Here is a 12,570-nt window from a genome sequence, read left to right on the forward strand (position 1 = left end):
TCACCCAAGTTGTCATCAGTTAAATAATTTTGGTAATCTGGTATTGTATTTCTTTTTAAAATGAGTATGCTGCTTCTGTCCCTTGAAAAAAATATCTAAGTGTAATTTCAGTAGTTCTTTTACTTGAAAGTATCCAGTTTATCTAGTATACATGCAGCCTTCTGGCATTATAAAGGAGTTTCTGTAAGAAAGGTCAAATCTTTTAAAGCAACGCTATGCAGCTGGGGCTGGCTGTGTGTTGTAAGAGGTGGTAGAGAATGCATTTCTTTGTAATTCTGGGGTACTCTTAATGAGCATATTAGCATTTGTGTGCGTGTGTATAGATTCCATTTTTGGTTCCTCTTAAATGCAAACATTTGCCCACTGTTGAAATGGAGAAGTTGCCTTTTTGTAAAGGATTTAGGACATCGAATAGTTTCTCTAGGGATTTAGAAATGATTCCATCTTCTGATTTTCTTATTTTCATTACTTGAAAACTGAAAATCTGATAACTTTTTTTTTTTTTTTCCTGTAATCACTCTGTATAAAATCCAATGAGTAGACAGTGGGTTTTCTGTTAAGCAGTAAAAACTCCATGTTTTGGGGAAAAGAATTATTTTATTTGCCGGCAGTATGCTGTTCATTGTTTGGAACATGAAAGAAAAACAAATCTGTGCCTGAGGGGCTACGCTTTTAAGCAGATTAGTTTTTAAAAGGAAATAAAAATACTGACAGAGCACCTACAAACTCTGTTCGGCTTAGGGAATTGTCGTGTACTTTGCTTTTGTTTTAGAAATAAATAGTATAATTTAGAATAAGTTAATATTTCTTGCTTTTGTTTGAAATACAAAAAGAGGAGTAATTATTTTATTTTTCTTACCACAGGTATTAAAAGATAAACAATTGCTATTTTGTGTTTAACTTAAGTATTTCAAGCAAGTTCTTTCCAAACATCTATTGTGTAATTTAATTACATGATGTCATAGATACAAGTTTTGAATAAGGGATGGTTACAGAAAGAAAATAGGAAAAACATTTCCAATTTGAGTATTCAGGGCTTCATAGAGTCAGCAAATGATATTACAACTCTTATCTGTCGTGTTTGTTGACATTGTCAGTGATTGATCAGCTCATTGAAGTTTGAGTAGAATTCCAAATGAAGCAACTATCATCAGGTAGCTGTGCCTTTGCAGTATTCACCTTGGAAGTTGCTGTTAATTGAACATGAGAAAAATCAGGAGTTCCTCATTTTTCTGAAACTGAAGGTGTTTATAAGAAAGAATTACCTTTATTTTTTACTCCTTAATAGTAAATACTAATGTTCAAACCAATCTATGGTGTATCAATTCAAACATGCAGAACCTAGATCTATCAGCCTGCCAAATACATGAATACTTGACAGTTACTGAGATAGTTATTAACTATTTGTTTGGGCTTGAAAGTCAGAAAGTAAAATAAAGTAATGCAGTTCTTCAAGAAAGTTTGAAATGAATGGACTATATAAGATTATTTGGGTTGGGGAAGGATGGGTTATTTGTTTTTAATATTTTGATTTGTATTTTTAAGAAACGAAATTCACAGGTAACTTATTTTTACTAGGAAAGACATAAAAAGATGGATATACTCTAAATGATATTTGGATGATGTAACCATAGATATATGGCAATTTTTCAAGTAAGACCTTGTGAAAGTAGATATTTAAGTTAACTATTACAGAAAAGAATTTCTTTCACATCAGCAAACTGACTTGTTTTTTCAGGTTTTTTGGTTTCTTTTTTTTTTTGTTTTTGCTTTTTTGCCTTTTGGATGTGAAATAGTCCTTCTAATTCTCAAACTCTTATATTGAGTTCTTAGAAACAATAGTTCAGTGTTAATTGCCAGTGGTAGTAAAGCTTCACAGCATAGGGACAGGAATATTGGAAAAATTTCCTACAAGATTTCTTACAAGAGAGGAAACTAAAAAGGGTCGCCCCTTTTTAGAGGAAATTGGAAGTCTCTGTAATTAAGCTTTATGGTTGACTTATTTGTTGGTTTAATCATGTATTGATTTACTGCCGTTTTTTTTGTTGTTGTTGTTCTTGCTTGGCAGTTCCCTTTTTATTACTATTTGTCAGCTTTACAGAAAATTAAATAATTATTCCAGAGATACATTTTGATAAATACCAAAGTTTACCATTCAAGGTATTCTCTTTGATCTGTGTTGAGCGAGTGTGCCATCTGGTGTCTAAATTAACTGTCCTTACCTTTATTTTAAAGTAATTTTATGCCTCTGTGATTCTATCAGTAGCTTTTCTTTCTTTTTTTTTTTTTTTTTTTCCATTAAACAGAACGAAGTCAAAAGTGTTTCTCGTTTTTCTGCAACTGTCTCAATTATAACTTTTCCATTAGCAAAGGATATTGGAAACATTGAACGCTTAATGAAGATTGGGGGACATGGATTAAAAATTATCATCTTTATAAAATGTGGAAGATCACATTAGCTGTGCAGCTTCAACTTTTTTTTTTTCACAAGCTTTTGAAAACTTGTAGTTTGCTTTATGTGTGCTCTTAATATTTCATTAAGTTACTTTTCTTCTCTGAAAGTGTTAGAAGTTTTCCCAGTTCTTTGTTTAGAAAACCTACTTACAGTTTATAAAACGTAGCATTCCTTTTTTACTTGCTGTAGTGCAGTGTATTTGATAGCATTATTGAAGATTCATCAGTGATCAATGGTACTTTGTGTTTATTAGCAGTCTTTTATTCATACCTTGATACATTTGTTTTATGTAGACTTTGGATCTTTATATATATGATTTCCACACAGGATGTCTCCAAACTTTAGACAGCAAAGAAATTGGTATTGTACCAATAGTGTTAAGAGGCAGGTATTTAGCAATGTAATCTATTTTGTAATGTGAACTCTCTGACTAGTTTTGAATTACTTATATGAAATTCTCAGACAGAAATGCATACCTTCCTAATAGTGCCATTATGTGATACAGCGTGTCTCAAAACTCCAGGAGCACTTGAAGTACTGAATGAATTTCCTGTGCTTGCCATAATACAGAAAAGTATTATTTTGTGGTGCCATCACTATCAGTTATATTAGCAGCTCAGTGACAAAAGGGAGCCCTATGAATACAGCAGTGTTACTGCTTTGACAGTCCTGAGGTACAGAATCACCAGCATAGTAAAGAGCATCAATCCTGTCTACTAGCAGAAGCAGTGAATGCAAATGTAGTGAAACCTCAGAATTTGCACAGATAAAATTGCATAAGCAGATGTACTGGGCCTCTTTACAGTGCTTATGTGAAAATATTAAAGAGAAATTCTAACCAATTAATGTAGTAAGCAAAGGTGAAACTGAAAGCAGACCTTTCTTAAGTGCTTTTACATGTCATCAATGTGCTCTCGCACATTAAATACATCTTCTCAAACAACTTTCTGGAATTGTCATTCAGAAATTGCCATTGATTTACTAAAAAATAAAAAATGAGCTGATCAAAGCCAGAGCTATACTATTTTGCTTTCACGTTATGTATACTTGAACTGTTGCCACCACATCTGCTGACCACAGATGATCCCAATGTTTCATTCATTTTCAATTTCTTTATAATGCTGAGAGACCTTTGTATAGAAAAAGATGACAGTATAAGTTTTTTTTCTCCTGTTACATTTCAGTAAACGCTTATCATTTAACAGGAGAGCACATAGTTGTGATTTTTAGGGATTGCCATTTCCTTTTGAACAGTTCTGAATCCTGTTGATTTTCCTTTTCTTATGGGAGTGCGAAACTGCTCAAAAGAGAGCATTCTTCTTTCTGCTGCTGTCTTTGGATGAGCAGGTTTAAAGCATGCGTCTTGCAGACAAAGGAGTGAGGGATAATGATGTGGTTTGCTGACAGCCATAGTGGTCTGGGGTCATGTATGCACCAGTTCTGTCACATTCAACTTTCTGCTTTCACATTTGCAAACTAACACACCAGCTTGCTGTGTCTATAAGTGATGGCAGTCTATTTCCTTTGCTGCTGTGCTTTACTGCTTTGTTTTCTTTACTGCTTTGCAAACAGATTATCTCCTTTCAGTATCTGGAACTGATCCCAGGTGTGGGATCCTGTAAGAATCCTAGACATTAACAAAAGTATTTCATTTGTTTCATGTATCAAATTCTTTTTTTTTTTTTTTAATGAGAATTTTCAAAGTTGTCCAATGTATTTCTTAATGTTCTTTATGTTTCATATTGTTTTCAAGCTGTTACTGAGTTACTTATAAATGAAGGAGCTTATTTGAAAGTGAATGTTAGCCAAATTCTAGCTTTTCCAACTTGATAATAGAAACTCCCACATCAGTTTTCACTGAAGACTTCAGAGAAGTTTCTCTCCCTTTTTAGTTGACAAACTGATCCTGTTGTTGGCAAATTTCCTTTAAACGTTTTTTGTTTCATTTTGGACAGATTTATTAACTGATTTTGTAAGGAAGTGTTTTCAGTACAATACTTCCTTCTTTGAGTTGGAATCCACATTATCTACTGATTTCTTGTCTATTTTAATACCTTCTTAACATGCACCCCAGTTATGAATCTTTCACACATTTGTTTATGCACTGTACATTATTCATTCCTACTTTTTATTTTTTACACAGCTGCATTCAATTGGGCCTACATGGCTTGAAATTATTGGAATTATAAATGCTCATATTGCTCATGACAGAGAATGGAGGTAGTAAGGCCAGTGCTTAATTTGGACAGAGGAAAACTTTCAGTTTAATTATAATTTACAGTGACTAGGTATTTGTATGCAGATAATGCATATGCCATTTTTAGCATATAAGGTAGAAAGTATTTTTATTGCAATAATAGTCTTTATATGCACTGTTATATCAATATATCAATATTTCTAATACTACGTTAATTCAGATACTTGTAATGAATTGATTCTTTCAGGTTTAGACTGATAGGCATCTGCTTTGAGACAATTGTAAGGATTGTTTACTGATACTTTTCTCCTTTAAATTCTTATTTTCTATGCTCTGCCCTTGATTCAACCTGGAAGACTGTGAAATCTAGTGAAAAATGCATCATTTCGAGATTAAGGCAATGTCAGAGGGAGATGTTGGTGGTATGACAGTAGAGGTTGAACCTTGCCACTAGTATTCTGTTACATTTTGTTGTTGTGTAACAGATGGCAGCAGTGAGAGTCTGATGAGGTGACTGACATGGAGGTGCATGTGAAGCAAAGATGTGGAACTGAATTTCTCCATGTAGAAAAAACTTACTGACATTCATTGCTGATTGCTGAATGTTTATGGAGAGCATACAGTGGTAGTGAGCTCCCTGAGGAGTTGTGTGGTGTGCTTCAGCAGTGGTGACAACAGTGGATCACCTCTGCAGGTGCAGATGTAATTTTATGAGTGTGGCATGTTCAGTGCTATGGTAATGGTAGTGCCTATGTTGAAAAAGTGTGTTTTGTAGCAGAGAATTTGCTCTATCAAATAGTGTTATTGTACTTTTTATATCAGTTGTAGTTTCCATGGAAATAAGAGGTATTACTTACAGAGTTACCTATGTGTATTTATGTGCTGAGTAAACAAGCTGTTACTTTGAAATACCTAAAAAAAATTACTTGGAATAAAATCTCACGTTGTTGTTGTGTTCTTAAGTTTTTCTGATGGAATTTCTTGATGGAATTAAACGCAATACATATGGCTGCAAGCTTAGAATATGAGAGCATTCCAGTTTATGGATCTTCATGTCTCTGTGGAAAATAATATTTCTTACAGGGCATTTAAAGCTCCTACTGTCCTACATTTTTTCAATAATTCTCCTTACGGAAATGTGAAAGAAAATCTTAACAGTAATTAGTCTTTTAAGGAGACACAAAACAAATCAGTTGTACATTTGCTTGAAGCTCCTTTTACTACAGAGTTGATTCTTCTTCAAAAGCAGAAAAAAGCTTTGCAAACACCGTGTAACTAACTTAAGCAGATACAGTCTACTGTATAGAGATGTATGCATTTGCTGAAATGGCAGTTTTATTTACACTACAGTTATGTTTAAATGTCTATAATAATGTAAAGTACTGAACAATTTTACTGTGAAACTAGGAAGAATCCCCTCCAAGGGAGGCTAAGCAGGAAAAGCATTATATTATTAGCTTGTTGGATTTTGTTTTACTGTCCAGCTGCTTCTTAACTCTTTTAAGATCATTCTAAGATTTTGTTCACTAGTTTTTTTTCTGTGTTCACATCAAAAGTAGCTGTTAAAAATAAGTGGAATGAAAAATTAGACAGTGTGCATTTTTTTGCCACATGGCAAACAACTTCATAGATGACTGTTTTCCCCAAGAAATATAATAATTTTGAAGTTGTTTTTAGAGCTAATTTTGAAGTATGAGACGTTGTTAAGTAGAATTGTCTCTGTTTTCTGCATCCTAATGCATCTGTTCTCATTTTCTCCTTAAATAAGGGGATAGTGCAATACTACCAGCTTAACAACAGTTTACAGTGTTGCTGCTTCAGAGATAAAGTGAAACTAGATTTGCTTATGAGTTGCGTGTAGTTACTTACAGTTCTTTTTAAACCTTTGATTGTTGATACAGTTTATGGGTATGTTACTTTTTAGAATGACTTCCTTAACACTGTAGGCATTTAATTCTTTTGGCCAAATGCAATACTGAAATTATTTCTGCCTGTCGTGTTACTCATCTGATCTATTTTGTACCATATGTTGGCATGTATTTAATGCTGTAGATTTATAGAGTCATAGAATACCAGAGCTGGAAGAGATCTCCAAGATCATCTAGTCCAACAGTCTATTTACCACCAATATTTCCCCACTAAATGATGTCCCTTAGTATAGAATCACAGAATTGACTACATTGAAAAATGATCTGCCACATAACTGTTTTCATCTCTCCTACTGTGTACCTCAGCATATAGGAAACTAAAGCTAATAAAATGTTTTTGAGAATTTAATTGTCCTAGTTAATATTGAAAATATTGTACAAAAGCATATCCTGTACTGAAATATAAATTAGATTGCAAAAGGTCAATTTAATGGTGTGTCATGATTTTAAAGGACCAATTTTTAATATATATTAATTAAAAAAAAAAAGTCTGATATGGAATATTCCACTGTAACAAAAAAAAAAAAAAAAAGCTTATTGTATATGAAGTCTTGTGATCACAGAAAACAGTAAGGTGATTTTCTGTGTACTCTGACATAATGTATTAATTTACTGTAGTAAAGTGTTCATATTGAATTTAAACTCCTGCATTTTGTAGTTGGATAGTTCATGAAATGTCTTCATGAGACTATTCTGAAGATAGTGTTCTTCAGAATTAGACTCTGCATGCACAACTCAACAAAATTATTTATATTTTCTTTTTGGCCAGTGCTGTACATTTATCTAACATCTGATATTGTAGTTTGCCCTCAGTAGTTCTGTAGTTAATTGTTTAAATGATTTCATGAAGCATATTTTTGTTGATGTTTTGAGTAATAAATAGCCAAAATGTTCTGTGTTACTGTATATTGAAATCTAAATATATTTTCTTCTAGAGAACTAGAGGACGAAAACGAAGCTTTGTGCCAGATGAAGAAAAACCTGAGGTTGGAATATAGTGTTTTGATTTTTTTGTTTGTTTGTTTGTTTTAAACACTTTCACAAAAAAAAAAAAAAAAAAAAAAAAAAAAACAACTTTGGGTTGAAATGTTACTTTCAATACTGTAATTGAAAATATTTGCTTTCTTCTCCTTCTTTCCCCCTATTCCTTTCTTATGTCTACTATTATGACAGGAACGGATTCCCAGAGAAAGAAGACAGCGGCAGTCTGTTCTGCAAAAGAAGCCCAAATCAGAGGACTTAAGAACTGAATGTGCTACGTGCAAAGGGACTGGAGACAATGAAAATCTAGTCAGGTAGGTTTATTTTTTTTTTTTTTTTTTTTTTTTTTTCCTGACCTTTTGAAGGATTACAGTTCCATCTTCTTCACTTTGTTTTCATGATTTTATTGAAGAAGATGTGCTTAAAGAAAATATTTAAGAGAAACATTAGTTCGGAAACATTGACTTGATTCACTTATTGACCTGCCAAACATGTTTACACTGTGGATTAAGATGTAAATAACCAAGGTAATCTGTTTTTCTAACACAAAGGAATTAATTTTCTCCTGTCAGAGTGAATTGTCAATGTTTTATAGCAGGTCAGAAAGATAAACCAGCAATTTAATGATAGTAAAGCAACAGGACTTTCTTAAGACTAATTAAATTAGTATTATCAACTGTTTTATGGGTTAAAGTTTGGATTATGAGTAATTCATATTTTAAAAATGTATTAATGCTACCTCCATTAATACAGATCATAAAAGGGTTTGATAATCATATTCCTTATCTGAAATAGAGCTGAAAAAAACCCCTCTTGAGTAGTGCTTTAGTAGGTGCAGGAATCTAATTAAAGTGTAGAATAGCTATTCAGTGGCAGCTACTATTGACCACAAGTTTTGCTGATTTAAACTTTATATCTGGCTTCCTGACCTCTTTGTGAAGCTATAACTGTTGAAAGAAGAATAATGAAGCTTAGCAACCAGAAAACAAATTCTAATTGAATCTACTGAACTTTTATTAAAATGATCTCATAATAAATTCAGATAAAAAAGTGTTCTACTTAGGTCCTTTATGATTCAGATAGATTTTTATGGAAAAGGTCTCCCCTTTCAGGACAAATATAATTAGTATTTTTAACTGTAGGGTTTATTCTAAATTGTATGTTTTCATTTCATTCAAGGAATCACTTATAGTGAAAGTCAGAATCAGTGATAAATGCAGGCAAAATGTAGCTTTAGAATTAGGATATATCCCAAATACAGATGTCTTCTGCTGAGATAGCTTATTTTATATCGTAACTATAGCGTATCTTGTACTGTAAAAGTTGATGTAATTTTACAGGTTCACAGAATAATAGGGTTTGAAAAGGACCTCTGGAGATCATTAAGTCCAACTCCCTTGCTAAAGCAGGTTTGCTTCAGTGGGTTGCATGGGAAAGTGTCCAGGTGGGTTTTGAATATCTCCAGAGGAGACTCCACAACCTCCCTGAGCAGCTTCTTCTAGTGCTCTATCACCCTCTAGGTAAATTTCGTTCTTATGTTCATATGGAATTACCTGTTTTCTAGTTTGTGCTCGCTAACCCTTGTCCTTTTACTGGGCCCCACTGAAAAGAGGTTGGCCATATCCTCTTGATGCTCATTCTTTAGATATTTGTAAGTATTGATATGATCCCCACTCAATCTTCTCTTCTCCAGGCTGAGCAGTTCCAGGTTTTTCAGCCTTTCCTCTTAAGGGAGCTATTCCAGGCCCCTAACTGTCTTTGTGGACTCTCTCCAGGAGTTCTCTGTCTGTCTTGAACTGAAGAGCCCTGAACTGGACACAGTTCTCTAGATATGAATTCACCAGGGCAGCGTAACGGGGGTGGGATAACTTCCCTCAGTCTTCTGGCCACTCTTTAATACACACCAGGATACCATTGGCCTTCTTGGCCACAAGGGTATGCTGCCAGCTCATGATCTTCTCTGCAGAACTCCTTTCCACCTGATCAGCCCTAACATATTTTGATGCACACAGTTATTTCTCCTAGGGGTAGGATTCTTTTGAATTGGATTACTTCTAGGACATCAATAACTGTTGTGAAAGTACTCTACAGCTCGGTTGGCCTCCTAGTTCCTTCCCTGGACCAGGCTGAAACAGAAGCAGGATATCCTAACATCTGTTAACAGAAACATGATAATTGGTGGCAACAGTTTTTAACTCTCTGCAACAGGAAAACAGCTTTCTTTGGTACTGCTCTCATAACAGTTGGCAAGAAATCAGCAGTGCAAGAAAGCTGTTTGGTTATGGGAACAAATCCTGGAAGCATATAGCATGCCTTACTGCAACAAGGGTAGTGAGCTAATTTTCTTCATCAGGCTTATTGTGTAAGTCAGTACCAGAAGTGAGAATATAAGGGAGATGAAGAAGTGCTTTCCAGAACCATATATTTAGGCTGAAAATTAAAAACACAGTAGAAATTGAATGGTATGTCTTGTTTATTACATAATAGTAAGATTTTAGTAATAATTCAAACTGACCTAAACTAAACGTACTATGTGTCAAACCCTAAAAAATTCTGTTATAAACTATCCTTCTAATTAGTTTTAGAAGCAAATTAATGTTATTTTAAGTCGATAGCATTTTTTATAAGAAGGACATATTTTGCCAGTGTTGTTACAATCAAATGTTTCTCAGAAAACCATTATTATTATTTTTTTCTATCATCTGTCTCTCACTCAGCAAATATTTTGTCTTTACTACATTTTGTTTTTGGCTTGTCTTTCACGAAGAAAGGGGAGGTTAGGGAGGAGGTTAGATATTTTTTTTTTTGAGTGTGCAATTTGGTCAGTAAGTTAAATGAAAATACTCAACTGCTGAAACTGCAGATTTGAGGAGTAATGTTGATGGGGCCTTCCAGGTTTTCTGTCTTATGTTTCCAGAGACAGAGCTAATTACATGATTCATGAACAATCCATTTTTTCAGAAATGTTATGTTCTAAAAGTTACATAGATGTCTCACTTTTGGCTGCTAACTGAGCAGACATTAGAGGAGGATAAGCAATTATTTCTCTTATTTCAAACATTGCAATGCTGCACTCTTCCTCTCCCATGCCCAAAATGTAAATTGCTTTGCTTGTCGTGTGGAGGTTTGTGAGGTATTCAGACCTGAACCCCCTTGCTTGTATACCATTTGCAATTTGGAAAATGTGTTTGAGTTGAAGACATGGAACAGAAAGCTACTTATAATTAAGTGGTTTCTGAACTGCAGTTAAATGCTTATTGGCTGCTAATTTGCCAGCACAGTCTTTCAGCCACGGTTCAATGAGTTTTGTAAAATACTCGTTTTGTGAACAAAGATGAATATTTCTAAATCTGGAATAAAAAGTATTAAATTGTTCAACTAGCTGTTACTATTTGACAAATGGAGATTCAGTTTTTTTAATCTCAGTTTAAGATGCTTATTTGCAGCATGGAATGGCTGCAGGATTATTCATTATCTATGTCTTCTCTTAACCTGTTGTTCACATGGATGCAGAATCTTTAAATAATTATCTGTAAAATGGTTTGAAACTATTCCTGAAAAGGCAGGTTTCATTTGCGTAAATCATAGTAGTTCAGTTGGCTGAAGTTTACATTATTGACTTCAATTTTGTGCTAAAAAATTGATTAAAGTTAGAATATCCATATTTATTGGCTTTTTAAAAACCATACTGACACAGTACTTCTGCATGTGTGAGTAGTTGCCTTGTAATTTATAGAAATGTGAAGACTATTTTTAATCACTACCGTCAGATTTCATACATAGATGTTTCCAATATGAATATGCACTATATAAAAAGTTTTCATTTTCTGGTTTTGTCCACAAAATAGGTGGACAATCTTGAAATCCTTTTGCAACACCTTTTTTTTTTTTTTTTTTTTTTTTTTACCTAGGTTTATTATATTCATTTTTATGTGTATTATTTTTATTGAATAAGATACTTGTGCAGTTTTTTGCCTGTTATGAAATTAGTGGAACAGTTACTATTTAAAAGACTAGTTGGACAGCAAAAAGTTAAAGCAATTCACTCAAATAAGTGTAGTGTATCATAATACTGAGGGAGAACACGTGGCCTTCTGCTGTTTCAAGGAAGTTCATAAACATGAAGAGAATCAACTTTTTACAAGGGTAGTCATAGGACAAGGGGAAATTATTTTAAACTAAAGGAGGGGAGATGTAGAATAGATGTCAGAGGGTTGAGGTCGGTTTTTCAAATGAGGGTAGTGAGGTGCTGGAACAAGTTACCCTGAGAGTTGTGGATGCCACATCCATGAAGGTGTGTAAAGCCAGGTTGGATGAGGCCCTGGGTAGTCTGATCTAGTACTTACCTAAGCAATTGGCAGCCCTGCCTGTGGCAGAGGGGTTGGGAGCTGATGATCCTTGAGGTCCCTACCAACCCAAGCCATTCCATGATTCAGTGATAAATGACCATAAAGATGCTGTATCATTGACTAGAGAATAGTGAATTTTGAATATCCTTTTATTCAAATGAACTGAATTTTGAGAAGAATAGTAGTAAAATGTAGTGTTTTTTTAAATATTTAATACAAGGTGCAGATAGATTTGATGCGAGGCATATGTTTTGTCACTGAGAATTTGGCAGAGCAATTTACAGTGGGCACTTTAAACTAAAGCTCTGGGAAACCAGAGTCTACCTACTTACAACCATATACTGCTCAGTCTTAAGGAGGTAATCAAATGCTGAAAATATTTGCTTGGAATGGAAGACACATTTTGATATAGGAGAGTTTCTAAAGCTTGATATGAAATGTAAAAACTTATCTCTAACACATTCATAAAGCAATTTAAAAGGTTATATTTGTTTTCAGATGTGACCACAATTGTTTGTTTTAGAAAGCGTTTATGCAATGATGCTTTTCTTTTGTTTTATTTTTCGTGTCTTTGTAAGTTGTCTGCAGAGGAGAAGTTTAATGGGTTTCCTTGATGATTTATTACAGCCACTGAATCACGGAACTTACAAAGCGGTTGCT

General features: G+C 33.9%; 1 protein-coding gene across 8 annotated transcripts in view; it reads left to right on the forward strand.

The window, feature by feature from the left end:
* PHF14 (PHD finger protein 14) overlaps positions 1-12,570 on the forward strand; it is a 152,587-nt gene that overhangs the window by 50,878 nt on the left and 89,139 nt on the right. For all 8 annotated transcript variants that reach the window (XM_052696939.1, XM_052696938.1, XM_052696940.1 and 5 more), the window contains exons 15-16: positions 7,516-7,566; positions 7,754-7,875. In XM_052696939.1, the coding sequence (XP_052552899.1) occupies positions 7,516-7,566; positions 7,754-7,875 (173 nt within the window). The remainder of the gene's footprint in view (positions 1-7,515; positions 7,567-7,753; positions 7,876-12,570) is intronic.

This window comes from Tympanuchus pallidicinctus, unplaced genomic scaffold (assembly GCF_026119805.1).
Source record: "Tympanuchus pallidicinctus isolate F22 unplaced genomic scaffold, pur_lepc_1.0 scaffold3, whole genome shotgun sequence".
Taxonomy (NCBI): Eukaryota; Metazoa; Chordata; class Aves; order Galliformes; family Phasianidae; genus Tympanuchus; species Tympanuchus pallidicinctus.